The sequence below is a fragment of the Canis lupus genome, chromosome 12 (genome assembly GCF_011100685.1).
Source record: "Canis lupus familiaris isolate Mischka breed German Shepherd chromosome 12, alternate assembly UU_Cfam_GSD_1.0, whole genome shotgun sequence".
Taxonomy (NCBI): Eukaryota; Metazoa; Chordata; class Mammalia; order Carnivora; family Canidae; genus Canis; species Canis lupus.
The window spans coordinates 49339625-49367192 of NC_049233.1; the positions used below are offsets into that span (position 1 = coordinate 49339625).

At 43.1% G+C, this 27568-nt stretch overlaps 1 protein-coding gene across 5 annotated transcripts in view; it reads right to left on the reverse strand.

Annotated features, from left to right (window-relative positions):
• The window catches only part of BACH2 (BTB domain and CNC homolog 2), a 358666-nt gene that overhangs the window by 20679 nt on the left and 310419 nt on the right, over positions 1 to 27568 (reverse strand). For all 5 annotated transcript variants that reach the window (XM_038554735.1, XM_038554737.1, XM_038554736.1 and 2 more), the window contains one exon: positions 1705 to 3297. In XM_038554735.1, the coding sequence (XP_038410663.1) occupies positions 1705 to 3297 (1593 nt within the window). The remainder of the gene's footprint in view (positions 1 to 1704; positions 3298 to 27568) is intronic.

Below are 27568 nucleotides of genomic sequence, written 5' to 3' on the forward strand. Positions count from 1 at the left end.
AAAGACAAAGACATTTGTCCTTTTCTTGAGACACCAATCCTCAGCAAGATAAGTCATTATGCTGATGAACCTGACCCACGGACTAGGCTTGTGCATCACGGGTACTTAGGAACAATGTGTGGGGGGGTGCGGAACCCAAAACTTCACCTAAGTTATGGTCAGTTGGAGGAAGAGGAATGAGTGAGGGAAGAGAGAGAGAGTACAAACGTTTCACTGTTTTCACAAAAACAGTCCTCCCGGGTCATGAGCACAGATGCCACTGGCTGGGGCACCTGGGCACACCCAAACCTGAGGGGATATGGTGTATTCAGACAGAAGAGTTCTCATTCAATTTTCCTTTAGCTAAATTAAATCCTTTCCGTATGTTTCTTTCTCCATCCCCCCACCCCCTCCGGCAGTAACAGAAGCGCCTGGACCAGGCTAGCAGGCCAAATGAGGAAGTGACCACAGGGCATCCCTGCAGTTGGCACAGGGAGCTTTGGGATCTATTTTCAAAACATGCCCTAACTAAAACCTCATGTGTTTCTTGCCAATCTTGCCGAGGCTGAATAAACCGCACGTGGCTCTGTGAAAAGGCACCTCACCCCGTGTGGCATTTCTGCTGTCTGGTTGGCTTAACATCCCTGCTTTACTAGGGGCTAATATCCAGGGAGGGCAGACGTGTACCGAGGGCGCTGGCCTAATGAGGACCACGCTTCATTTCCTCCTGTGGTTTCCAGATAAGCAGCTCTGAGGACGGACTTCTCACTGGGTTTGCTCACACTGCTCCCAAGGCAGGTCTGAGACCCAGGTGCCAGTCTCAGGTTGGTTCCTTGTCAAGCAGCCAGACAGCACCAGATCATGACACAGACTCCCTCAGATCTTTGCAGGGGCCTCTCATGTAACAGAGGGGAAGGGAACGAACGAAGCATCTCCTCTTTCCTCTCCTTAGCCATGTGAGTTTTGCTCCATCTCCCAGCATTGGTAAGATGGATGGAGCCTTTGGGAGTTTTTATCTATAAAGCACTAGAAGGCACTTTGCTTTCGAGGGGGCAGAGACTGCTACTCAACCCCACTACTCCTTAAAGTGACTTCTCATCATTTGTGGGGAGCTCAGGAAACGATACATTACACAGTTATGTGTGACTGACCAGGGTGCTTCTGCAGTGCCCCGGGGACCAGGATGGATGGCGAGTTCCCTGTACTGCAGTGGACAAGGGATGGCCCTGGGACTCCTGTCGACAAGGAAAACTTAAAGGGTGCTGCAGGAGCACCTGCTATTGTGGGTCTGTCTAGTGTCAATCAGTTTTGAAAGTGAGTCTCTATTTTACTTCACACTGAAGGGGTGCAGCACCAGGATGAGGGTGATGAGTACAGCATCCTTTCAAAGCAGATGGAGGAGAAAGGGAAGAGGAAGGGAGAGATCTGAAGTACCCGAGCATGCTTTCTTTCACACATTAGACTTAACCTTTTTTTTTTTTTTTTTTTTTTTTACTAAACAGCTTGCCTCTGCTTGTTGGGTACTGAAATATAGGTCAAATTTCAAGTGCCCTCTAGGACAAAAGTGGTTAATTTGGAATAACTCTGAAGCATTCTGCCTCTGTGGATGGGGGAGGCAGTCCCTTTCCTGTAACCTTTAATCTGGGGGTGGTGGGGCAGCAGGTGGAGTCCAGATAAAGGACTGCAAAAGTGGATCACATGCTTGAATTTATGCGGGTTCCCTACCTCCTGGCCCCTGTCCTGCACAGGACACGACTCACTGTCTGCTTCCGAGAACGATCCGGATTCGTCGCTGGAGTTGGTTCCATAAGACTGCTCACATTTAATTTGGGGTCGGACTTGGTTGTACATTCCATCTCCCATCAGGCCTGGTTCCTGATGTTCTGTGGCTAGGAATCTGGCTCCCTGGGAACAGGGCGAGGAGGAGAACTCACAGAGAGGGAGGCTGCAGGGTGAGCCCCCGCTCCCATCCTCTGCGTAGGAATAGGAGGAGCATGAGCTGGAAGTCCTGGTCCTGGTCTCCAAGGGGGGCGAGCGAGGGCAGACTTTGATTGGCACCGGGCAGCTAGTGTTGGGCCGTATCCTTCCTGGCAAATGGTCAGCCATCAGCCCACCGTGGGAGTAGGCCTGTGAGCTGGGGAGGGACTGGCCAGCCCCCACCCACAGACCCTTTGGCACCGGCTCAGAGAGGTCTTTGTCCAAACTGCTTACCCCAGAATACGAATGCACCGCAGTGCTCACTTGGTCACAAGCGCTCGAGGAGAAGATCACACTTCTCCGGTCCAGCTCTCCTTCCTGTTTACAGAGAGCCTCCAACCCAGGCCCCTTGAGGGGCGACCCCATGGTGAAGTTGGACACGTCCTTCTGGCCCAGGTGGGGCTGTCCGTAATTCCCCGGGAAAGGGGTGTAGTCAGTTTTAAGGTCACCCTGAGTGATCCCCTTGTCAAAAGGGCACGCTGAACTCCTGGCAAAGTGCTGCTGAGAGGTACTGGGCAGGCCAGACAACTCCACACTATTTTTTATGCTGAATAGAGACCTTAGACAGGAGGGGGAGGACACGCTCCTGGATCTCTCCAGGCAGGTGGCCCCGGCAGGGGGGGCGGGGGCGGGGGCAGGGCTGGGCTGTTTCCGGTCCATTTCCACGTCCCCCGCTCTGTCCTTGATGTCAGGCTCGTCTCCGGACAGGCAGAGCGCGATGCTCTCTTCCTCGTTCTCTTCACTGGGCGGCTCACTTTTAATCTGCCCCATGGCAAGGCCCGGCTTGAGGCTGTTGCTAGAGTTCTCTTCACTGAATGTGCTTGCAAAACCTGAGGTACTGTGTGATGATGCATTATAGACATTCTTGGTACATGCAAGCTGGTATTTCTTGTATCTGGGGTACTGCGTCAGCGCGTCCTTCTCCGAGGTCTCCTTGGTGTCGGTGGGCACGTCGGACTCGGGCAGCAGAGCTGCTTCCTTCTCGGCGACTGGGATGGCAGTGGCCTCAAAGCTGATGGGGTCTGCAAGCATCTGGTCCCGGGGGCACCCCAGCTTGGCCGTCTCCGAGTCCATGGTCTCCTCCTCCTCCTCCTCCTCCTCTCCCGCGGAGTTCTCACGGTCCTCGTGCGGGCGCTGGCACGCAGCATCCTTCCGGCACACGAACAGGCCATCCTCGCTGTTCAGGAGCTGGGTCTGCAGGAAGCTGAAGCAGGAGTCCTCCAGGTTATGCATGCGCAGGAACTCAGCACAGCGGATGACCTCGCGGATGTTTTCTCTGCTGAGTAATAGCTTGGCGGTGTAGGCGAACTGTAACAGCGGCCCAAAGCCCCTGGCCGTGACCTGCAAAACAAACAGGGAAATCGCCGACGTTACCATCAGCACCGCTATTGTCCCGAATCCCTCAACTGAAGCAGGATCACCAGACAGTGCTAATGTCCCAGAATAAAGACTGCAAAGGAGCAGTTAATCTCGCACTGGGTCAGCACTGATTCTGCTTCCAATAATTAGTGCCCGTCCCGTGCATGCCTCGGCTCCACTTCATCACCTGGCACAGGGAGTTGAAAATCACCAGGGTCAAGTGGCTAAACACGACCACAACGGGTCCAGTGTTTACACTTAATGAAATACCCTGGCAAAAATGCATGGTGACCATGGGAAGCCTATTAATTCCCCGCCCCCCAGTCAGTCCTGTGGAGGGCCCTTCTACGTAAGGGGTGCTGTGACACTTGCCCCCCACTTGAGCCAAAGGAAGCATTCTGTTTTTCTTGTCAACTGCAAAACTCGTGACACAGCCTGTTTAAAAACTGAAGGTCCACAGGGCTTGACAAACAGCTTTCCCTGGCTTAAAAAGTTAAAAAGTGACATTAAAAAGCAACTTGTGTCTTTCTCATTCATCGTGGTTTCCAGACGGGACTTTTCAGTCATCACGTCATACCTGATCTCACAGTGATACCAGAGATGATGACAATCCAAAGCATTGTTCTCAACAAGAAATCAACTCCTGGCCGGTGAAGAATGGGGGTTACAGAACTAAACAAACCGGCTGTCATTTCAATGGTTCAAGTTGCTGAGTGGCACAGAACGCAGGCTATCCCTTCCCTAATTATGAGCAGCAGCTTTGCCATGCAGCTTTTTTCCTACAAAATCTTTATAGAGGCTCAGCCTACTACTGTCAGGTGCTCCTTATCCTTTACATTTTATCAATTGAAAATGTGCTGTTTATGCACAGCTTTGCGTACGCACACACCCCCATACACACAGGGAATGACTTAGACAATTAGAAATACAATTGTTTTTTCAGATGGAAGTGGATTAAACGAGCTGGTGTTCAGGGCAGGCTTCCTCACCCTATATGCAAAACCTACACGCATCTTCTGGGTTCTTGCAAGCACTGCTTCCTCCATAGGAAGGGGAGGCAGATCTACGGATCATATGTATAAATTGAATGGAAGCAGCAATCATGGGGTCCTTGCTGGAAGCTCCAGTAGTGGTGATTACAAAACAACTGCTAAGGGAGTAGGTGTAGAGCAAGTTGAACTGGCCAGCTCTGAACACGTCCCACATGTACTGAGTTCACTGCAGCACACAGAGCCAAAACTCTTGTGAGGACTTATATCTGTTGCTTGAGATTCAACTTGGACACCACCTTCTCCAGGAACAGTCTCCCAACCTCTTAGAACAGATGATACCAGCCTCTCAGCCCCATCGCTAGGGTGAGGAAAATGTCCTGGACCCTCCCAGCCAGCACTAATTTTAATATGCGGCATTCTTTCCAGTAAGGGAAATTTCTTAGATATATAACAGAATGGGATTTTAATTGTTAATATTTTTGAAGGACTTTATATTCCAAATTAAAAAAACTCTGTCAGATAATGAGTCCCAAGATATTTGGTTAAAAAAAGAACACAACAAAAAAACACGACCGCTAGACTCACACTATAGTTCCACAAGGGCAATCACTGCCATCTCACTTTTATTATACTTAATTGGGTCTGTTTCTATGGTAAGACAGCAAGCTCCTTCAGATCAGGGACTGCTTCATTTCTCTTTATAACTCTGCATCTGATTAGGGTCTCTAACACGGTATACACCTGATAAAAGCATGTGTAGTACTGAAATGTCATAAGTCTAACTGTGCCCCTAACATACAGCTAACTGCAGTGTACAAATGTAACAACACGCTCTGTTTGGTGAGTACTGCCTCAAATTACTTTGGAGCAAGTCACTGTGTAAACCGACAAACCACACCCCAACTAATCAGAGGCAGGCAACAGTCCTTTTTTGTCCTAACCCCTAGTACCACGATTGAAACAGAGCTCATCTGGCCAGGCTTCGTGTCCTACTAAGCTGACGTGGTAACAGATTCAGCAAATGCAGTATCTATCTGCCATATCCATTTTTTGTCCCTAGGAACCTTTCAAAGGGAGTGCTAGGCAAGGAAGTACACATTTAGAAGTAACCAAAGGCAGTGATGGGAATGTCACATGACCCACTTCTTCGCTGTAACGTGACTTTGCCACAAAGAGAAGAATGGCCTAATCTAAGGCAGAGTCGACCCCTCCATAAGCAAGCATTTTCTGCTCTGCTCCCAGGCAGTCTACCAGTTGCTGACGGGATAACACACATCTCAAGTTTGGGTAGATGGGCTCAGTTTTTGCGAAAAGGGGGAAGCTCTCCTCAACGTCATTTATATTTTTTATATAGCCCTCCCTTATGGTCATTTCCTTGTTTTTTTTTTTTTTTTTTTTTTTTTTTTTTGATGACATTGGTCTCAATAAGTCCTGCCACTGTCTCCTACTATGGCTGCTTTTAAAGAAAATTCCTAGAGAAACCAGGAACACCCTGGGGATGGTTAGACCAGTCACGGGCATCGCCACCTGCCACATGGCTACAAGGAGCTGGAGAAAGCCTCTCTATGCAGGGACAAGCTGATGCTTCAATGTATGAGTGGGCCTGAGGATGCCAATGAGCACCAATTTGCACATCCCAAATCCCATCACTAATCCTTTTGGGCCTAGAAGACATGATGAGCTTGAAATGATCACCATATGGTCACAAAAGAGTCATGATTAAAAAGAGAACTGTAAACTGTCATTCAAGTTCAAGGTTAGAGGAAATGGTGTCCTCCCCATGAATTTTCAAATTTCAAGAGTTTAAATCCTCTGTTTTGTCAAATTCAGTTCTGCTAAACTTTGCTCAGCTTGTGTGTGCAAGGCTGTGCCCAAGAAACCTACAATTTAGCTTTGTAACACACCTTAACAATGGAAAGTTAATTATCAAATAACATCAGTCAGCAATGGGAAGGCTGTTACAAGATTACATGATTAGCTGTCAACTGAGAAATCCTGGCCAGTTCAGGAGAGAAGGCTACTTCAGAGGTCTGTAGGGATCCTGTGAACACTTAAAAGCACAACACCTAGAGTGCAGTGAAATCGCCATGACTATGTCCACTCTGGGTCAAGAGTTGCTTTGATGCAATGGGTACCTCCTGAACCACTTGGTGTTCCTCCCAGGAATCCATCCCTGGTACACACTGGGATAAGCTGTAATAGCTCCAAATACACAAAACAGAAAAGCAAGTGCCTGTCACACATATAGGCCACGTCAAATTAGGTGGAGCCTTTCTAAGGACTGGGTTTAGCTTCCATCCTGGTAGCTTGCACGGTCCTTTCATTTTTAGGAATCGTTTAAACTCCCCCACTGTACTCAGAAAGCAAATATCCAGGTACCAGTGGAAAGCTATATGTTTATGAACCCAGGATCACAAAGCCTGCATTGTTATTTACTTTCTGTTTTTAACAAGTAAGGCCCTGATAATGGGAAAAATAAGAAGGGGTGGGAAGTGGAGAATCACACATAAAACTAACGACCCATAAAAATGTTATTTAAAAAGGTAATGATCATAAAGTTAAAGTGGAATGAAGTGGCTAGAAATAGCAAACCAGTTCCATTTCACTGGTGGTATTGGAGCTGTGTCCCGCTGCTCTAAGGGAAGCAGATATATCTCTCTTGCCTTCTGGTTGCTCCCAAGCAGGTGATGACCTTCTCCAGCCTTTGGCACACACAAGGCAAGTGGCCTTGACCTTTAGGTTTCAGGTCGGAAAGAAACAAGGTCAAACTACCAAACCTGTGCTATGCTGTGAGTCCACATGAGGATAAGGTATTGAAAATCTGACTCACTGAAACTATGACCCTTATTAACCTTTTGTTCCCGTGGGTTCTGAGGTATCCTCTCTATGCTTTTGATGAAAGTTAGATGAACTGATGAAAACTGAGCAGGCACGGGGCACGTTTGGGTGCTGTTTGTAAAGCTCCCTCTTTGGAGGTACACGGTTTGCTGCTGGACAGAGCTCCTGAAAGGAAACATCCAACAGTTTCCTTGCTCTGGATTGTTACAGAGGTCGGGCAGGTCGGCTTCAGCTGTAGATTGAAAACAGGGCTTGGGAATTTTTATGAGACTTGGAGCAGCGTTTTCTACTTAAGCTATGTGATTAAGGTCTTCTCAGTTGGTTCTGGCAGTACATACACGCGGTTGTAGCACTGAGCTCATCTCCAGAAGGCTGGTCAGATGGATGGGGAGATCTCAGGACTGTTTTCTAAGAGAAGGACGGCACACTTCTCAAGGCTGTCTAACTACAGGCTTTTACAAAACACAAAACCTTTTATCTTCAGCAACATCATGCATACTTCCCCCATGAAGCTGGATCTCATATACATGCAGGAGCTGGGAAGATGAAGGTAACAGAGCTATGCTGATGGGCTTTTTAAAAATTTTTAAAAATTAAAAATTTTAAAAAGATTTTATTATTTATTCATGAGAGACAGAGAGAGAGAGGCAGAGGGAGAAGCAGGCTTCACGCACGGAGCCTGACGTGGGACTCGATCCTGGATCCCCAGGATCATGCCCTGGGCCGAAGGTGGCGCCAAACTACTGAGCCACCTGGGTGGCTTTTTTTTTTTTTTTTTTAAGATTTTTTATTATTTATTCATGATAGTCATAGAGACAGGAGGGAGAGGCAGAGACACAGGCAGAGAGAGAAGTAGGCTCCATGCCGGGAGCCTGATGTGGGTCTTGATCCCGGGACTCCGGGATCGCGCCCTGGGCCAAAGGCAGGTGCCAAACCGCTGAGTCACCCAGGGATCCCAGGGCTTTTTTAATACAGTGAGCCACGGCCATCCTTCTGGGTTGTATTTTCATGGCAAGCACTTGTCAAAGAAAACAATATTGGTGACAACTCACTCTTCCTTTCCACCTCCACACTGCCCTGTGTCCCATCTTATTAAAAAAAAAAAAAAAAAAAAGACAAATTTGGCAATGAGGTGTCACTTCTAATCTTAATTTTCTATAATCACTATCCATATTATCATGCTTTTCTCTCCAAAGTAGCATGCTATACAAGCATACCACACAAGCGTATCTGGATGTATTTGTTAAATTAATTAACTTCACTCTTTCAACAAAGCTTTTGGTCATTTTAGTATTAATTTAGCTAAAGATAGAGCCAGAGAAACCAATCTTGTTTCCTTTCCCAAAGTAACAACAAAAAAACATTTAGGTTGATTTAGACGTATAAGTATATAATTTCATACATTTTTTTCCCCTAAAAAAAGTAATTGAATGTGCTAGTAAATGTGGCTTAAAAGCATAAAATTGGGGGGATCCCTGGGTGGCTCAGTGGTTTAGCGCCTGCCTTCGGCCCAGGGCGTGATCCTGTAGACCCAGAATCGAGTCCCGCGTCGGGCTCCCAGGCTCCACGGAGCCTGCTCCTCCCTCTGCCTGTGTCTCTGCCTCTCTCTCTCTCTGTCTCTCATGAATAAATAAATAAAATCGTAAAAAAAAAAAAAAAGCATAAAAATGTCTTTTCTCTCCTCTTCAGGCTTGAATTTGGGTCTGCAGCCACAATATAAAGTTCTTCTATTTGTAAATCTGCCCCTTGAGGTTCTCTACCTTATCTTTTAGTCACTATCTTTTGTTCATTCATTCATTCATTCACTCATTCCTTCACCAACCACTACTGGGCACACACTGCACAGTGGGTGAGAACTAAAACCACCTTTCTGGGATTCAAATCCCAGCTCTACTATGTACCGTGTGGGTAACTTGGGCTGGTTAGTTACTTAACCATTCTGTTTTTCAGTTTCTCAAACTGAAGAAGGGGATCCCAACAGTGCCTGTTTTGTAATAAAATCTTTGGAACAGGTTCTGGCATTGAGTAACAACTATATTGTTGCTATTGTTACAAAAATGAATAAAAATAGTTGCTTTCTCCAAGGAGCTAAGAGGTTGACCAGGGAGCCAGATGTTTCATACAAAGGTCTACAATGTAACCTAAGTATGTAACAGGTATTTAAAGGGTGCTAAGGGAGGACCACGCTGGCGCTGGCGGCAGAAACTGCTAAGAGAATGGTGTAAGCCTTCCTGGAAAAGGTGCTTTTGCCTTGAATGTTGAAGGCTGAACTGAAGTTTATCAGAATGAGACAAAGAATGACATGGCTCCCTCCCCCCTCTCCTTCTGGCTCTTCCTCCAATGCCACTTTATCTGCGAGGCCTTTTCTGGAACTCTCTTCACAACGGCCCTCATCCATCCTACCACCCAACTGGCTACATGATTTTCAGGAACATTAAACGAAGTACAGGGTCGTTCTGAGCATGGGGCCCTGCACCGGTTGTGCGCCTACGAATATAGCCCTGTCAACACATATGCCCTATCCACGCAGTTGAAATGGGCTCCCCGATTTTAGTGGGGTACATGACCTCCAAACAGTGGAACTACACTTGAGTTAACTCCAAAGGCTTGCTGGCATGGTTACTGAGGTCAGCAGCATAGGTCAGTGGTTACCAGCAGGATCATGGGTATCCTGGAAATACATGGTTAGCCTACTAAGGTACTTTTAGGTTGGTTAAAAAAAAGGGAAATCATATAGGTTCACTGAACAAAAATCTGGCTTGAATCCACTCATATGAAGACTGTAGGAGTCCCCACAATTGAAGAGTCATGGTCTCAGATTGGAGTCTCTTCATGGACTCAGACTCCCTGAAACTAATTCCTGGGAACTCTTGAGGAAGGATCCTACAATAACCTGCGTTTTCACTATAACTATTCCTGCCACAAGGGTTTGTAGAAACCTGTATCTTGTAATTTTTCTTGCTAAGTCATGAACTAAACATAAATCTTTTTAATTAGAAGAACTTTCATGAAAGTTATTCAGAAATTGTTCAGCTCAGAACTAAATCTATGCATCAGTGTGTCTGTGTATCCATCCATCCCCATCTGTGTATTAAAGTAATATTACTTTAATATAAACAGGAAAATATAAATAATTCCGACCAACTACTAACTTCGACTTCTATAATTTAATTTACTTTAGTCTGACATTATAAACTCACATGCTATTTGTTTACTATCGTCTCTTGGCCTCATGCCAACTCTTTTTCTGTTCCTCTCTGTAATGCTGGTAGACTACGTTTCTCAGGCTTTGCTGGTTGACTTCTCATTGGATTTTGCCAATAGGGGGGCACTGGTGGGATATCAGAAAGTAGGAGGAAAGAAGCTGTGGTTCCTTGGGTTTCTTGTTCTCTTTCTTTCCTTCCCTGGTGGTGTGTTCTGGAGGAGGCTGCATCCTTGACTCCCTGCTGGAGTTTCTGGTAAGAGTTGTCTGCTCCACAGGTACAGCTCCTGAGGCATCAGCCCTTTCTCTAGGCTCAGAGGAGCCTTTTATCCCCTCCGGCCCTAGGAGTGGTAGCTGCTTCCTACAATCATTAATTACTGAGTTAATTCTCCTTCCCCTTTCTGTTCTTCCAGTTTTCCAACACCTGTGTAACCAATTCCTTGTTTTATATCCCCTCTGTTTGAAACACCTGGCATGGTTTCTGTTTCCCTGACTCAATCCTCATCCACTTTACAGACAAGGAAGCCAAAAAAGGTGAAGCCCAGAAAGCCCAGAAAGGTGAAGGGATTTTCCCAAAGTCACACAGCTGGTCAGCCAGGGTTTAACTCAAGTATTCTGACTACAGCTTTCAATTCTCATTCTCCTTTCTCACTCAGGTATATATGGTTATATTTCTCAGGTAAGTGACAGGCAAAATTTATATATGATACAAATACTCTATTCATATTTTCTCTAAAAGTATACAATGAAAACAGGAAATCTCCCTTCTGAAAGATTACATAATGAAGTTCATGGAATAATTTAAAAAAATCTAATTTCAGTATAAGTGTAGATCCTAAAATAGGTATAAAATAGTAGTAACTTTTTACAGTTTTCAGTGTAAAATGAAAGTGAAAAGCATCCCACTCACTGGTAATGAAGTGGTAAAACCTGCATCTAGGTTTATAGTTTCATTTGAAAAACCACCTCCAACCGAAAATTATTTTTTAAAAGAAGATTTAAAAAAACTACCTAATTTTCATTTTAAATGACCCTTCCCCCTTCAGGAAACCAATGATCTTCCTAGACCAGAATTCTCTTGAGTCAAGGTTTGGTTTTACCTTCTCAACCCATCCAGTCATTTCAAACCAATCATCAACCACTTGATCTTCAACCAGAAAACAAAACATTTTTTAAGTCTTCCAGTGTTGAGAGGTTCAGTCTCTCACCAGAGCCCTCTAAGTTCTCCATAGCAAGCCAAAATTCCCATTCCAGAAACCCAACCAGTTATGAGCCCTTATAGCCCCCTCACTGCTCTCCTTGGAACCATCTCGAGTTTGTCTATATCCCCAGCAGCGTATCTGGATTGAGTAAATACTCCTGTGAGGGGTATGGAGGACTGAACTATCACTTCCCTCAAGTTTAGAGCCTATTTTCTAGGAGTGCTGACTAAAGTTTATTTCATTGTCACTTATTACTTGTGGTGTTATCAATGAACATCTCCGAGGTTTTTTTTCCCAGCAAGTGTCACTATTAAGCCAGGTGTCCATCTTAATCTTGCAAAATTGATTTTTTGACCCAAGAGTATATACTTGTCTCGATATTCAGATTTATTGTCCAGATAAATTGTTCCTATTATACAAATTGCTCTTCAATTTTTTAAAGATCTACTTTCTTCCTTTCTTTTTAAATTATGTCATTTTCTGATCTCCAGACTTCTGATGCTTTCCTAGTTTCTGCAATTTTTCAAAGATTTTGACCATAACATGTTGTTCCATAATCATGTCTAATTTTTTTCTGTAGTTTGGAGGCTTTACTTCATCCACACTGGGAACTTAGTATTTTCTCATTATTCATCTACCTGGGGTTTACATTACCTTCTCCAAGTTTTACTTACTTCTCCATCAAATAGACATTCTCCTTGAAACATAATATGGAGGTAACTCTGGACTCTTTGCCATCCTCAGTACTAAAATTGTCAGCCCTAAGACCAGCTGTTGGTTTCCTTGATTTCTGGCTCTAAAGAGACCCATACATCTATTTTCCTTGTCTGTTTAAACCCACATGTCCATTGGTGGATGAATAGAAAAACAAAATATTGTATACAAAAACAATGGAATATCGTACAGTCTTGAAAAGGGAAGAATTCCTATCATATACTACAACATGGATAAATCTTGAGCCATTATGCTAAGTAAGATGAGCCAGTGAAAAAAAGGCAAATGCTGTACGATTCCACTTATACAAGGTATCTGAGGTAGTCAAATTCATAGATACAGAAAATAGAATGGTGGGACTGAGGTCAAGGAGAAAAGGGAGGATTATTGTTCAATAGGTTCAGAATTTTATCTTGTAAGATGGCAAGAGTTCTGGAGATCTGCTTGGTTTCATAGCAATATGAATATTCTTTAAGTAAGATGAATGTTTGATGGATGTCAGTACACTTAGTTTAAAATGGTTAAGATGGTAAATTTCATGTTTTCTTTTAATTGCAATAAAAAAGTCTTGAAATATTTCAGACTATGTAAAATGTCCTCTTTGACTATCACATTCTCTAAGATGGTATCTCTTTCTTCTAAGGATCTTCTCATGTGTACTCCTGTCAATTCCTTTTAGTTAGTCAATATTAGGACTAAAACAGCAATTCAACTCTTGTACCCTCTACCCTCTTGAAGGTGAAACTGCCTATATGGCAAATCAAGAACTACTCAGGTATTCTTTTCTTCATTGAAGGGAATTATAGTAGCTATTCATATAGTTGAAGTTCTGCATCATGCTTCTCCCTAGCTATAATTTTGTAAATATGGAGTTGTGTCTCACAGCCATATTTCAGTGTGATGTCCTTTTGCTCATTAGGTTACTAAGAAATTCTATTTATCACCCTGGCAGTAATCTCCAATTCAATTTTTTAATTACTCCTGCTTCCCCTACTGATGGATAGACATTAGAGACTATAAGTATTGCTTCTGTCTTCTCCTTCTCCTTGGTTTAGCCAACAGTTCACCATATACTTCACACTTTTATATCAATGTCAAACCTGCTTGCTTCTGCAATAATTGATGTCATGAGTTTAGCAGGATATTCATCTCCCTTCTTCTCTGACCATTTTCAGTTTAAAGCATGAGCCCTGTGTACTGCAGGTTCTTTATAACTATTAGTTGAACTGAATTGAGCTAACCCTAGTAATGCCCATGGGGTCAAGCAGACAGTTTGAATCCTTCCTTCATATGACAATCCATCACATATTTGAAGACATCTGTCAAGCCCGGTTAGGGATTTTTTTCTTTAAGAACTGAAGTCAAATACCCACCATTTGCTTCAACGTGGATGGAACTGGAGGGTATTATGCTGAGTGAAGTAAGTCAGTCGGAGAAGGACAAACATTATATGTTCTCATTCATTTGGGGAATATAAATAATAGTGAAAGGGAATATAAGGGAAGGGAGAAGAAATGTGTGGGAAATATCAGAAAGGGAGACAGAACGTAAAGACTGCTAACTCTGGGAAACGAACTAGGGGTGGTAGAAGGGGAGGAGGGCGGGGGGTGGGAGTGAATGGGTGACGGGCACTGGGGGTTATTCTGTATGTTAGTAAATTGAACACCAATAAAAAATAAATTAAAAAAAATAAAATAAAAAAATAAAAAGCCAGTTTGTTAAAGCAAAAAAAAAAAAAAAAAAAAAAAGAAAAAGAACTGAAGTCATATTTTCCATCTGAAATCAAAACTGAAGAACTGACAGATCACATGTCTCTTATGGAAAATGTTATTCTCTATTTGGCCTCTGGTACAAGTGGGTTTATACTCCACTAATACTCCAGTAGCTATGAGGACCCACTGTCAGCAGGGGAGGACCACTGGTCTTTAGTAAGGAAGGTAATTTGATCCTGACAACTTGAGACATTCTGCTGCCATTTCCCTCTTTCATTTGCGAAACAGGGATAAACCAGGACACGCTGAGGAAATCATCTACCTGAAGGGCTTTTGAGACACAAACATGAAAAATTCTAAAAAGATGTATATCATCTTCTCCATGCCTTCCTCATGGCCTTTGCAAGGGAAGTGGGTGTTACTGTGGCTTGCAGAAGAAACAAAGCTGTGGATTTTGCCTTATGCGCATGGTTTATACAACAGCAATAATAGTATTTCTACAGTCTTTAGTTTCCTTCATCTAAGTCCTTCTTAACTAACTACCACATAACAGAAGCTGAGACACACGGACTGCGTTAGCCAAGGCTCTACAGTAAGTCAGGGAAAACGCATATATGGAAACCAGACTTTTGCCAAAGGGACGGTACACTCATTTCTCCTCCCTTCTCCTGTTTCTATGATGGGCTCTGCCAATGGAGAAGAGTCAATGCTGATGCAATGCAGGCGCCATCTGTGCTCTGTGAGGATTTAAACAGCGGCCATCGACACAAAAACCCCCATATGTGGGTCGGACAATGGCTGCCCTGGAGCTATGGGACTAGCAGACAGCAGGCACGGCTCTACAGCAGCCTGGGCTGCAGGGATTGCATGACACAACCCACCCACACTCCTGGATAGGAACACGAAGTCAGGTTTGTCCCTCGGCCACTTCCCCTCCTCCCCTGAGTTCCAATCTTTTCTCTGTGTGATCCGTGTTGTCAGGGGAGGGAATGAAGAGGCAGCCGGTTCCCTCCAACTGCATTGCCACGGCTGTGGTTTTTGCCTCATCTGTCGGGCTCTTGCCCTGCAGCCTTCCACAGCCTTTCCTGGGATGCTAGGTTGCCAGCCTGGCAAATGACATCAAAGAGGACTGGAAGCAGGCCTTTGCTGAGAAGAGCGGTGTATTCAGGACTTCAGGCAGCTGGGGCATGAAGGGGCGGTCCTGTTTTTGCCAACGGTGTCATCTCTGGCAGCATGGCTGCTGAAGCAGAGGAGGCAGAAATTTCCAACAATGGCTGGCTGATTGTGTCCAGTTTCTGTGGGGCTGAGACACACTTCCCATGCTAACTTGGGGGATGGCGAGAAAAGGAAATAAGTCATGGTTGCATCCAGAAAGTGCACCGTGGAGTCTGTTCTGGGACATCTATTTTGAATGTGGCTTGGAACTGTTATGAAAGACCTCTTTACTTACAGCTCCTAACTAGGAAAACACCTTTTCTACTAAAAATACAGATATCCAAACATTTTGAAAAGGAAGGTTTTGGTTTTTGATAAATACTGCATCTCAAGAACACCAGGTGTTCTTGTTTTGGGTGAATCAAACTATTCTTGAACATACCTTTATTTATTCATGAGAGACATAGAAAGGGAGGCAGAGACATAGGCAGAGGGAGAGACAGGCTCCTTGCAAGGAGCCCGATGTAGGACTCGATCCTGGGGCTGGGATCACGCCCTGAGCCAAAGGCAGATGTTCAACTGCTAAGCCACCCAGACATCCCTTGAGCATACCTTTAAAGGTGTGAGTTAAGGCGTCTACAGTACTTGGGGGTATTCCAGTATTTTGATGGGGTTTTAGTCCTTGAAGCTGAAAGTCAGAAACCTACCAAATCCTGGTAGAAAGCAAACCCTCCACTTTCCTCACGCTATTATAGCAGGAACCATTTGGCTCATGGGAGAAAGAAAGGGTTGTAGAATCCATCCACAGCACATTACCAGCAGCCTTCCAAACTGGTATAGCTCTAAAAACCCCCAAGTAAGCTAGCAGGTGTCTAGATGGCCTTGTCATTTCTTTAACAAGTGTAGGAGGCCAGGGCTTAAGAATCTCTGGGTCACCACTGTGGTAAAAAATACCAAGACTCAAAGCAAAAGAAAACACCTCTCCTTCTCTCTTTTGATGCCATCTTTCCTCTCCCATGCACCTCCATGATCTCTCTGGATCGTCAATCACAGGGAGGGAGCCTGGAGAATCTTTTGGGGAATGTTCCCGACATGGACTATGTTTCAAGCAGCAAGCCCTTGCTTTAGAGAGCAAACTTTATTCTTTTCTGTCTTCTAGATTCCCCCCAGACTGATTTTCTTTTCTGTCTCATTTCCAATTGTCCTCTTGAGGCAGACTGCTAGCCTTTCTCTTGCCTTCTAGCATTTGCTCAGGCTGTACTCACTGCCTAGATGCATTCTTCACTTTGTTTCGTCACTTCCAACTGTACCTATGATAGTTGTGAAGGACAGGGGTCCATCAAGATAGAATGCAAGGGCCAGGAGAAAAGCTTGCAAAGGAGGTGGTGATTTAACTGGACCCCATTTCCAACCATTAAGACAACAGCTGCTGCTTATAGACCAGTCCTGGCATTTCATCACCTAAGTGCTATTTTCCATTGTTATCTAAATGTTCCATTGTGCCTATCTTGATGGGAAATTCCTGAAAGTTGGGGTATCTGGCCAGCTAAGTTGGTGGAGCACGGGACTCTTAATCTCAGGGTTGTGAGTTCAAGCCCCATGTTGGGCATGAAGCCTACTTGGTAAATAAAAAAATAAAATAAACCATACGACCAATCACTGAAAGTCAAGTACCAAGTCTTATACTTTTTGTATGTAATCTACATGTACTCTAATAAAATCTGCTAAATATCTGCATTACTAAAATGAGTTGGTTATTTTTTCTAGAAGGCAAGAGCATCACACATTGAAAAAGGATTAACAAAAGGTGACATTTGCATGTCAATCAGATGAAATAGTGTTCAAGAAAGGTTACTAAACAGGAAATCATTAGATCATAGAGAAGCACAGGAACCATGAGTATTTCTGCGTACACTAGGTATCCTGCACAAACAAGTTGCTACTAAATCAGCAGTCCAAAATATTTCCAACGAAAGATGAATGGATAAAGAAGATGTGGTTTATGTATACAATGGAATATTACTCAGCTATTAGAAATGACAAATACCCACCATTTGCTTCAACGTGGATGGAACTGGAGGGTATTATGCTGAGTGAAGTAAGTCAGTCGGAGAAGGACAAACATTATATGTTCTCATTCATTTGGGGAATATAAATAATAGTGAAAGGGAATATAAGGGAAGGGAGAAGAAATGTGTGGGAAATATCAGAAAGGGAGATAGAACGTAAAGACTGCTAACTCTGGGAAACGAACTAGGGGTGGTAGAAGGGGAGGAGAGCGGGGGGTGGGAGTGAATGGGTGACGGGCACTGGGGGTGATTCTGTATGTTAGTAAATTGAACACCAATAAAAAATAAATTAAAAAAAACCAAAAAAACAAAAATATTTACTTGAACATTTGCTTTGTTGGGAGCTAGGGAGAACCTGAAAGATGCAAAAAGTATAGTTTTACCTTGGAGAAGCTCACAATATACTATTCACAGCTGGAGAATAAGTAAACGCTATCCTCTATATTGTTGAGACTCCTGTGCCTCAGACTTTGAGAGAAGAGGGATGAGCATGGCTATCGAAAGGCACTAAGTTTGGACCAGGACAGGCTGGAAGACAGGAGAGCACAACACCCATGCAAGTCAACCTTTGGTCTCCAAATATTGTGGTTCTGTAACAAATAGCCTCGTGGCCTTCTAGGAAAGGAATTTCTATAAATACCCAGGATTTAACAACACTCTTCTCTACCTAAGAGAAACGAGTGTCCTCCACCCCATCTACATGAAACTTCAAATGTACCCCATAAAAGGGAGCACCACAGTAAGAAAAGAAATGATCCATTGGGAAGAGGTTGACAATGCACAGAAGAAAACCTTAGGGCTAAATAGGGAGGGTTTTAGGAGAGGACACAGCCACGATCCTGTAGGGCAGAGGGAATAAGACTGGGAGTGTTAAACGGTTCTTCCTTAGCACGTTAAGTTAGAATGATAGCAATTTAGATTTGAGGGTGTGTGCTTTTCTGGATGGGCTTGAGAAAAATCAAAATCAAAATCTTCTTTTACACTAAAATAGGAAAAATGACATACTTAGCCAGGATGCTATTTTGGAAAGTCGAATGGGGAAAAAAAAAAAGAATATAAAGTAAATGGGTAAAATTGTGAAATGTCTAAGAAGCAACTGCAATGAGACAAAGAGGTGGGCAGGGTCAGAGCTCAGAGGTAGCTCCAGGGGATGCTGGGAGCCAAGGAGACCAGGTGAAGTCTGTTCTCCCTCTTGAGGGAGTGTTGTCCTGCTAGCTCTATAGCAGGACCTTGCACTGCCCCATCTCCAGCCTTGTGCTCCTGATGCAAAGCACCACCTTAGCCAGCGGTGAAGACCATTCTACATCCCTACTCTTGGTGGGGAGAGAATATGGTGTGCTCTTCACCACAGTACAGAGCAGATATCAGAACACTTTATCTGGCATATGGAAGGAACAGAATGTCAAAGGGGTTTTTATTGCACCTGACCAGATAATTAGGTAATTAGCACTGTTAACTGATAGGGCACATCCTCCATGCATCTGTACATCTCCAGGGAGGAATATTTTCAAAAATGTACTATCGAGTGCTTTTTATTTTATATATGTACATATATATATATATATATTTATTTATTTATTTTTTTTTTTCTGGACAGCATTTCATTTCTCAGAAGGGATGCCAGGCACATTTCTCTTCCGTGCCAGTATGGCCCTTTTTCACTTAGTCAAGCTGGCCTGCAAACAACAAAGAAGTGAATCTGTTTCTGGTCCCCCACGGATCTTACAACATGCCCTGCAGCGCTGGTTAGCTTCTTTGTTAACACGCCAAGCCCCCACCTGGGGGGGCGGGGGTGATGTGTGCACAATTCTAGGAACATGGTCTTACTGAAAGACAGAAAAGACCAGGAGAGGGAGCACAAGAACACAAGATATTTATATTGCTGGGTTGCAGGGCAAGTCATAGAAAGAGAGCAAGGAGAAGAGAAGCAAATTGCCTCAAAAATATATGTAGAATCTGAATGGTGTACTTTTTAGGGGGGAAAAAGGGCATTTGGGACCTCTTATTTGGTCATCACGTATAAGAAATCTTTAGCTGGTTATACTGAATGCAGACCTAAAAGGCTGTTCGATTTGTTCTTATTTGTCCTGGATCATAACATTACTTTATGAACTGCTAAGTCTGTTGGCAATTAATAATACTTTATAGCTACCTTTCCTCGTCATTTTAGTTCACCTTTGCCACACAGTGATATGGGAGCAAATGCATCAAAATGGCAAGTGTGCAGCCTCATGCAGAGACCAGGAAATCTCAGTTCTACCACAGTCCTTAGCTGGGTTAGGTTTGCAGGCTGAGGAGCCTGCATCATCCAGTTCGAGGCAGTGAGACCAGGTGTCCTCCCCTACAGGGACCTTACTATATGGGCTGCTGCTGTGGACCACCTTTGCAATATAGGGTACAGCTCACTTTTCTCCCTTAACAAACTTCACCTACCTCCCATGCTTCTATAGCCTTAGGTGCTAGGAGGATAAAACAATGAATAAGGAAGAAAGGGCACCTAGTCTGAGATGGTCTAGGCTGATGGGACAGAGACGAGTCTGCAGGTAGTAAAACACAGTGAAAGAGCTGCAATGGTGCAAGCACAGGGGTTGGCAGAAGGGGCATCTGACTCAGAGGAAGGAAGACAGAGGTGGAGGCCCAAGTGAGGGGTAGCCAGGTACTGGGTGGGCGCTGGTGCTGCATGTGGAAGGGATATGCAGACATATCTGAGGGTGCCGCAGGAGTTCAACTGTGGTGGGGTGCTGGGGTGGCCACAAGACACTAGAGAGCTGAGCAGGGGGGTAAGCAGCACAGCCAGCTTATGTCACACCTACGAGTCTGGCCGGCAGTCGAGAGCCACTGGAGTCTGCCAAGCAGGAGTACTGGGGAGATTAGCCACAGTTTGGGGACAAGCTGGGTAGGGGGCATGTCCTGACCCGAGTGTGGCTAGCGATGTAGACAGATTAGAGAGGCCGGGAGGCGGATGAGCTGCTGATGCATGACAGCATGGACTGAGACTCATATACAAAGGGCCACACTGCTTCTAACCAACCAACCAAAGCCAGAGCTTGGATATCACACTGGTGGAAGTAGGGTTCCAGTCACAGTCTTTTGGGATGATTTACCACGTGACGGATATGATAGGAATTATGTATGGGTTCAGAAGCATCACTAAGGTAGTTTGGGAATCAAAGTCATATATTACTCATGAGGATATGGTCAGAATTCCGTAGCCTGGAGCTTTCTTTAAAGGATGACAACCATCGATGTTAGCCAGTTGTTTTAGCCACTGCATGATGTAGGGTTTTTAAGGACAGCTAACTTGCCCAATAAATCATTCTGGCCTGGCAATGGGAAAGAGGTGAAAGTTCCTACAGAATGTGAGAAGTCTGTTTTATTTTAAAATAAAGATGAACGGAAGATAGATGAACTAATGAAATGCGATGACTTGCTGAAAATAGCTATGGTCAGAGATGGGGAAAAGACAACCTTCTTCCCAGGCCCTGTTCATCGATTTTTATGATAATTGCGGAGCAACTGACCAGTTCCCTGGTCAGGGTTTCTACCTGGGACTCTAGAAACGTCTTCTATCATGACTTGAGTGGACCTCAGACTTTCAAGTGGACCTTCAGAGTCTGACCCTTCTGCTTCCCTCTTATGATTACATTGCACCTAATTAGATAATGAAGGATACTTTCCCCAGCTCGATCCTTAACTTAATCCTTTTTGCCACGTAAGGTAAATATACTCATAGGTTTGGGACATCTTGGGGGGCTATTATTCTACCTACCACACTGGGTTATTATTAAATCTGTATAGGGATACCTAGGTGGCTCAGTCAGTTAAGCATCTGCCTTCAGCTCAGGTCACGATCTCAGGGTCCTGGGATTGAGCCCCACATCGGGCTCCCTGCTCAGTGGAGAGTCTGCTTCTCCCACTCCCTCTTGCTTCCCTCCTTGTGCTCTCTCGCTTGTGTGCACTCTCAAATAAATAACTACAACCTTTAAAAAATAAAATAATTCTATTAAAAAAATCTTTATAATTGGTTTCTTAGACATGTCTTATATACCTTGTGCCTCAAAAATGAGGCCTCAGACAAAAGCAAGTCCTTACAGGAGTCAAGATGACCTAGATATTAAGGTTTTTATTGATCAAGTGGCATGAATTGAGGAATTATCAATGGGTAGAAGGAAGAAGAATGAAAATTTATCTCCGAATTAAGGTATTTTCTCTTTGCTATCATTTTACATTCATTTTTTTTCAGCATTTTTCATTATCTTTGCATGAAGGAAAATTTCTCTTGCTGGGTTCCTGTGACTTCTTTGTGGCACAGGAAAACCTTGAACAAGAGATGGAGATACTGGCTGTCTCCAAGCTACAGCTGACTGGTGTGTCACCATGGGCCTTATTTTCTTGTTTGTTTGTTTGTTTGTTTGTTTATTTATTTATTTATTTATTTTCCCATTTGTTTAAAACACAGACACCCGGGGCGCCTGGGTGGCTCAGTCGGTTAAGTGTCTGACTCTTGATTTGGGGTCAGGTCATAATGTCAGGATTCTGGGATCAAGCCCCGTGTTGGGTTCTGCGTTTAGTGCAGAGTCCGCTTGTCCGTCCCCCTCTGCTCCTCCCCCAGCTTGCTCTCTCTCTCTCAAATTAATACATAAGAAAATCTTATAAACCCCCCCCAAGCCCACAGACACTTGCATTTTTTTTTAAAGATTTTATTTATTTATTCATGAGAGACAGAGAGAGAGAGGCAGAGACACAGGCAGAGGGAGAAGCAGGCTCCATGCCGGGAGCCTGATGCGGGACTTGATTCCGGGACTCCAGGATCACACCCTGGACGAAAGGCAGGTGCTAAACCACTGAGCCACCCAGGGATCCCGACACTTGCATCTTTAATGAGTGTACTACTGTCATCTCTGAGGCAAGAGGGTTTAGAATATGGGCCCTGGAGTCAGGCTGCTCAGGCTTCTATCCAGGCTCCTTGACTTAGGAGCTGATCTTGGCACAATTAACCTCTTTTACCTCAGTTTCTTTACCATATGGAGATAATAACAGCAATCCCAGAGGGTCAATGAGTTAAACATGTAAAAAAGTGCATGGAGCAGTGCCTGGCACATAGTGAATGCTCAATAAAGGTTATTTTTTTAAATTATCATCAGCATCACTGTATTAGACAGGAAGGCTATACAGAAGATAAAATATAGCCCATTTCTTTAGTGCTGGGTCAGATGAATTTTAAGACCAAGGTTTTATGATTCCCAATATATCACAGAAGAAAAAAACTCCCCAATGTTCTTACTTCCCATGCATCATGCTGCGTTAGCAAGATCTTTTAATATTTCTCCTTGCTGCCAATTAAGGGCACCGAGTCAAAGTTGATATGTAAAAATTACTGTTCCATTATCACCTGCTGGCCTTGCTAATAAATCTTTGCTTAATGAAGCATACGTATCTTTTTAGTAGAACAGAGTATAACCCAAACTAGAGGGACAGGAGCTCCAGCTTGTTTATAATAGGACCTTCAGAAAGCCTGGTGCATAACTGCATGCACATAAATACTAACGCTGTTATTTTCTTGGATCAAAGATCATTTTCAAAAAGTAAGCGCATACACATCTATACTCGTGGTAGCTTCTCAAGCAGGTTCTACAAGGTCCAATAAGTCAGTCTGGAGAGTAGGCCTTCAAATAGCTCTCTTCCACTTGAAATCTGAAGTGTGGAAAGTGGAGTGGTTGTATGTTTTACTGGAAGAGTCAGCAATAGAAAATAGAGGACACTCACAGCTGTAGCAAGCCAGGATGAATTTATACAGTGAATTTTAAATCAGGCTCAAAATTGGCTTATGTTATCCATTGAAAAAAATTCCATTGATTTTGGGCTTCCTGATGATGTTTTCTGGGTGAGGCAGACCTTTGATTGAGAGCCAAAGAAATCTTCAGATGCAGACTTCTTTATTTTCAAAAGAATCTGAAGAGGCAGAAATTGCTAGCAGAATTCAGGAACAACAATGAATATTATATTTCCACTTGGTAGCAACTATCTTGGTATTAAATTTGACTGATTTGGTTCTGTCCTTAGTGGCTGAAACTCTTCCACTTTATTCTTACTTCTTTAGACGGATTTTAAGGACTTTGTTCCTCGTTGTCTTCTTTTCCCCTTTTCTGTCTTCTATTCAAATATTTCTAAGAGTGTTTATAATGGAACATAGTATTCCATTAAAAACCCCCTGACTCTGTAAGTCCACTGATCTTTTCTCATTTCTCTGATCCTAAGAACTTGTTATTCTGCTCAAATTATTTTTATATTCACTTAGTATACAACAGGTGCTCAATCAAGTTAGTTTTTTCTTTCTTTGCTTGGACCTTATCTGAGAACGTATGCCTTTAGCCTTTGGTTTACAAACTACTTGCCAAATAATTGGCTTTGAGAGCCTCCTTAAGAGTCTACATCATTTATTGGGGAAACTCTGCCCCCACAATGATAACTCTCATAAGGCATCTTGGAATTGAAAAGGTTTCAGAAAAAAAAATAATACAGCCCCACTTATCAAAAATGAAGTGCTTTTGTTCTCATTTCAGATCTGGTGGCAGAAGGGAAATGTCAGCTTTCAGAGGTCCTAATGAAATATTTGACAAGATATGTGAGATGTTTTTCTTTATTTGGGCTGCTCGTTTCATAATACACTTGATGTGTTTCACAAGAAATCCAAGGTCAATTCAATTGATCAAACATGGTTTCAGCGACAGATACACACACATATAACATGCTCACATTCTCCCAGTTATAATGACACTGCATCTAATTTAGAGCCACAAGAGCTTGGGAATTAAGAGTTAATACTTAGGCCCCATCCTTAATTCATCCTGTCATGCCTGAGTATCACTTCTATAGCAAGCAAGATCACCCACCGTTCTGAGGCCACTAGACAGAGAATGAAATCGGCTATAACATTACCGTGTCACCACGGAGGTAATTAGGGATGAGCCTGGAGAACAAGCTTGGGTGCTCTTTGTATGTGAGAGCGGGAAGCAGGACAGGAGGGAAAGAAAGGAAGATAAAATAAAAAGAGAAAGAAGGCAGGCACATTAGCCACAGGCAAGCTCTTGCTGGTCCTCCGTTCTGTTCCTACCGAGGGCATCTTTAGAGTAGGGTGCAGGCTGCTGCTCTCACTGCACGGCACAGGCTATTAGCAGTCTAAACTCCCAAACAAACTTGAAAGGATATATGAACCACGATGATCAAGCTGATAAAATGCTATGGTCTAACGCTTTCTCATGCAATTGTGCATGTGGGCAGGAAAAGGCGGGGGGGGGGGCTTCTCTTCTACTCAGCTGAAGGGCTCCTTGGTTTGCTTATTTTAGGAATGGTTTGGATTACTGCTCTTTCAACAACATTCTGGGTCATATATACCCACTAAAATGAGACAATCATACTTTATTTTTTTTTTCACACTTTCTTTATCATGAATCACTGCTTTAATTTTTAATCTGACCCAGTGGGAAATTATGTGTTTAACTCCATACACTTTCCTTTGATTATAGAATTAATAAAATCTCTGTTACCAAACAGAACCCATGGCACTATCTCAGGGCAACATCAAATTTAAGGAGGGAATCACCCCCGCCACCCCTTCTCTAATGCCTTCTTGGTTTGGAACATATAAAATTACATTCAAAAAAGGAAAAAGGAAATTTACTAAGTTGCCTCCCTTATTTGCTATTTTACTGTAAAGAGGTTTGCTCTCTGTTTATAAATTCATTTTTCTTCAAGGCTTCCTCATCATAGAACTAGGTCCTGCCAATAAATAATACTCTCAGATTGTCATTTGTCTGTAAACTTTTAATGTTATTATTTCTTCATTTTTGCAATTTGGAAAGTTTAATCACACACTGAGGAATCACTATTTTGATGCTGTTAATATATATATAATGAATTTCTTCCTTATCCTGTTTAAGGTAAAGTACACCTCTCAAAGAGAAGAATGACCTCATGAAATAAGGGTTCTGTTTGAATTTATTCAGAAAATAAATACATATATTTGTTATTAGGATTTCTCAAATTTATGAAAATAATACCTATTTGAACCCAAAACATGTGCAGAGGGTTAGCTATTATCTTAATCCTAAATTCTATTATATTTATATCACAGATGTTCTGTGCTGATAGAAAAGTCTGAGCTATTTGGATTTGCCAGGTTGGATTAATAACTACCCATCTCGAATCATTAATGATGCTGGTTCCAGTTCAGTGATTGAAATGGGTAAAGAAAAAAAATCTCATTTTATTCTTTCCTTATGAAAGAGCTGTTGGCTTCATGATGTGCTTCTTTCTGGAAAAAGTCCTTTGGAAAGGAAGAATACTGAAAACGGTGTAAAAAGCACTAGAGAAGAATAGAAATTCATTTTAAAGCAGTGTACCATGTACAAATGCTGTCTTACAAATAGGATTATTTAATTTAAACCTTAGATCTGTCAAGCTCCATTACTTCAAATGGAGCCTGTCGCTTCTTGAGTTCATTATATATCGAGATTATATTACAATTTATGTTAGGTTAAGTCAATGCTGAGATACAAGGCGGTTAAAAAAATAATTACACAGCAGTGTCAGTAAATAGAGCAAAGTCACTGCAGTGTTCGGAAAGGCAAAAAGTCATCTTGCTAAATGAGGATCCAAGCTGTCCTGTACCAAGACTGTTCCTAATAAATAAAAGGCCTCTGGGAAAAGTGCTGAGCGTATGCTGGATCTATTTTCAGCTTGCATCAGCAGCTGCTGCCCCTGGGATCACATCTTTACGCATACTCTACACCATATGTAATCACTCCAGTGCTGCAACCAGTAAGATAATGAAAGAGCATGGCATAAATCTATACTTGAGTGGAATGCTAAATGAGGAAAATAATACAAAAAGGGGGGAAATAAACCACATTTTCAAGTCATTAGGAAGAAAGACTTTGACATATGAAGTGTTGCAACCATTAATAGCACTTATCATATAGAGTGGAGACAAAGAGACAAATTAATCAAACTGACAGAACTGGGACATTTTATGCTAATGCAGGCTCCTGGGTTTTAGTCTGTATTCCTCTGCGTCTGGAAAACTGATACCATTACAGGGCAGGAAATTGCATGAATAACATGCAACAGATCATAAAAATTCACACACCAACTGCAGAAACACTGCCAAAAGCTCTGTAAAAACAAGGATGGAGACCTCAACAGAGAAACTACCAGCAAGTAATGAATGCAAATAAGTCCAGGAATATCTCCCATTCATGCATCGTAATTAACCATAGGCTTTTCGCTCATAATTATAGTGGCAAAACCAAAGCCTAGAGAGCGGACGCTGAGGCTAGCCAGAGAAGGCTGCCTAGGCCCTCATTCAAGGCTGCCTGCCATCAGCTGGGGCGAGGGCCACTCAGAAATTTACTGGCTGGATTGTGTTAGCATGAAAAAATGCAAAATAAACATAAAAACATTAACTTCAGACTTTGAAAGGGAGGGAGGGGAAAAACTGATAATGCAAAGAAAAGATAAGCAACAATTTCCATATATGTTTGTACAAGTGGTGGAAATAAAGAGAACCTAATACTGAAAGCTGTTTTATGAAACACATGCTGCCCCTGACTAAAAACAGCCCCCACTTTGTGAATAAGCTGTACTTAAAAGTGAATGGCAGGCAAGTCCTCATGAAGGCTCATGGGAGAAACTGCCTTTTGTTCTCCAATTGTGAACACCCATGGTGGTTGGTTGAGATGGATCCATGGGCTTATTAAGACCGATCTATAGAGATCTCTATCCCTTCCCAGAGGAAGCTCATGCATCCTTGATACTGAGAGAAGATGGGCTCCTTAGCTGGAACCTCAAAAATATTTTCCCATAAAAAATATAAAACGAACAGCTTAGGCATGGCTGAAAAAAGACACCGAACTAGAAGCCAGTGATATCCTCTTTGCTGGCATTCAGACTCCGTTACCTTCCTCCCTCTCACTTCCATCTAATACATGCTACACATTTTCCTGCCCCTAGAATTTTTCTAAAGGATGCTCTTGATTTATTTCACAAATATTAACCAAATGGCTACCATGCTGGCATTGTTCTAGACAGTCCATTTGGAGATTGAAAATACCACCACCACACAGAAATCTTGCACAAGGATCCTACTGTCTAGATGAGGAGACAGGCAAGTAATAACTCAATTACCATATAAGCCAAAGGTGCTATGATGGAGATATAGAGAAGGGGCTACAGGCATAGTAAGGGGGATGGACACTAACCCCAAGATGGCCTTTTTCTTTCTTTTCTTTTAGATTTTATTTATTTATTCATGAGACACACACACACACACACAAACACACACACACAGATAGAGACATCGGCAGAAGGA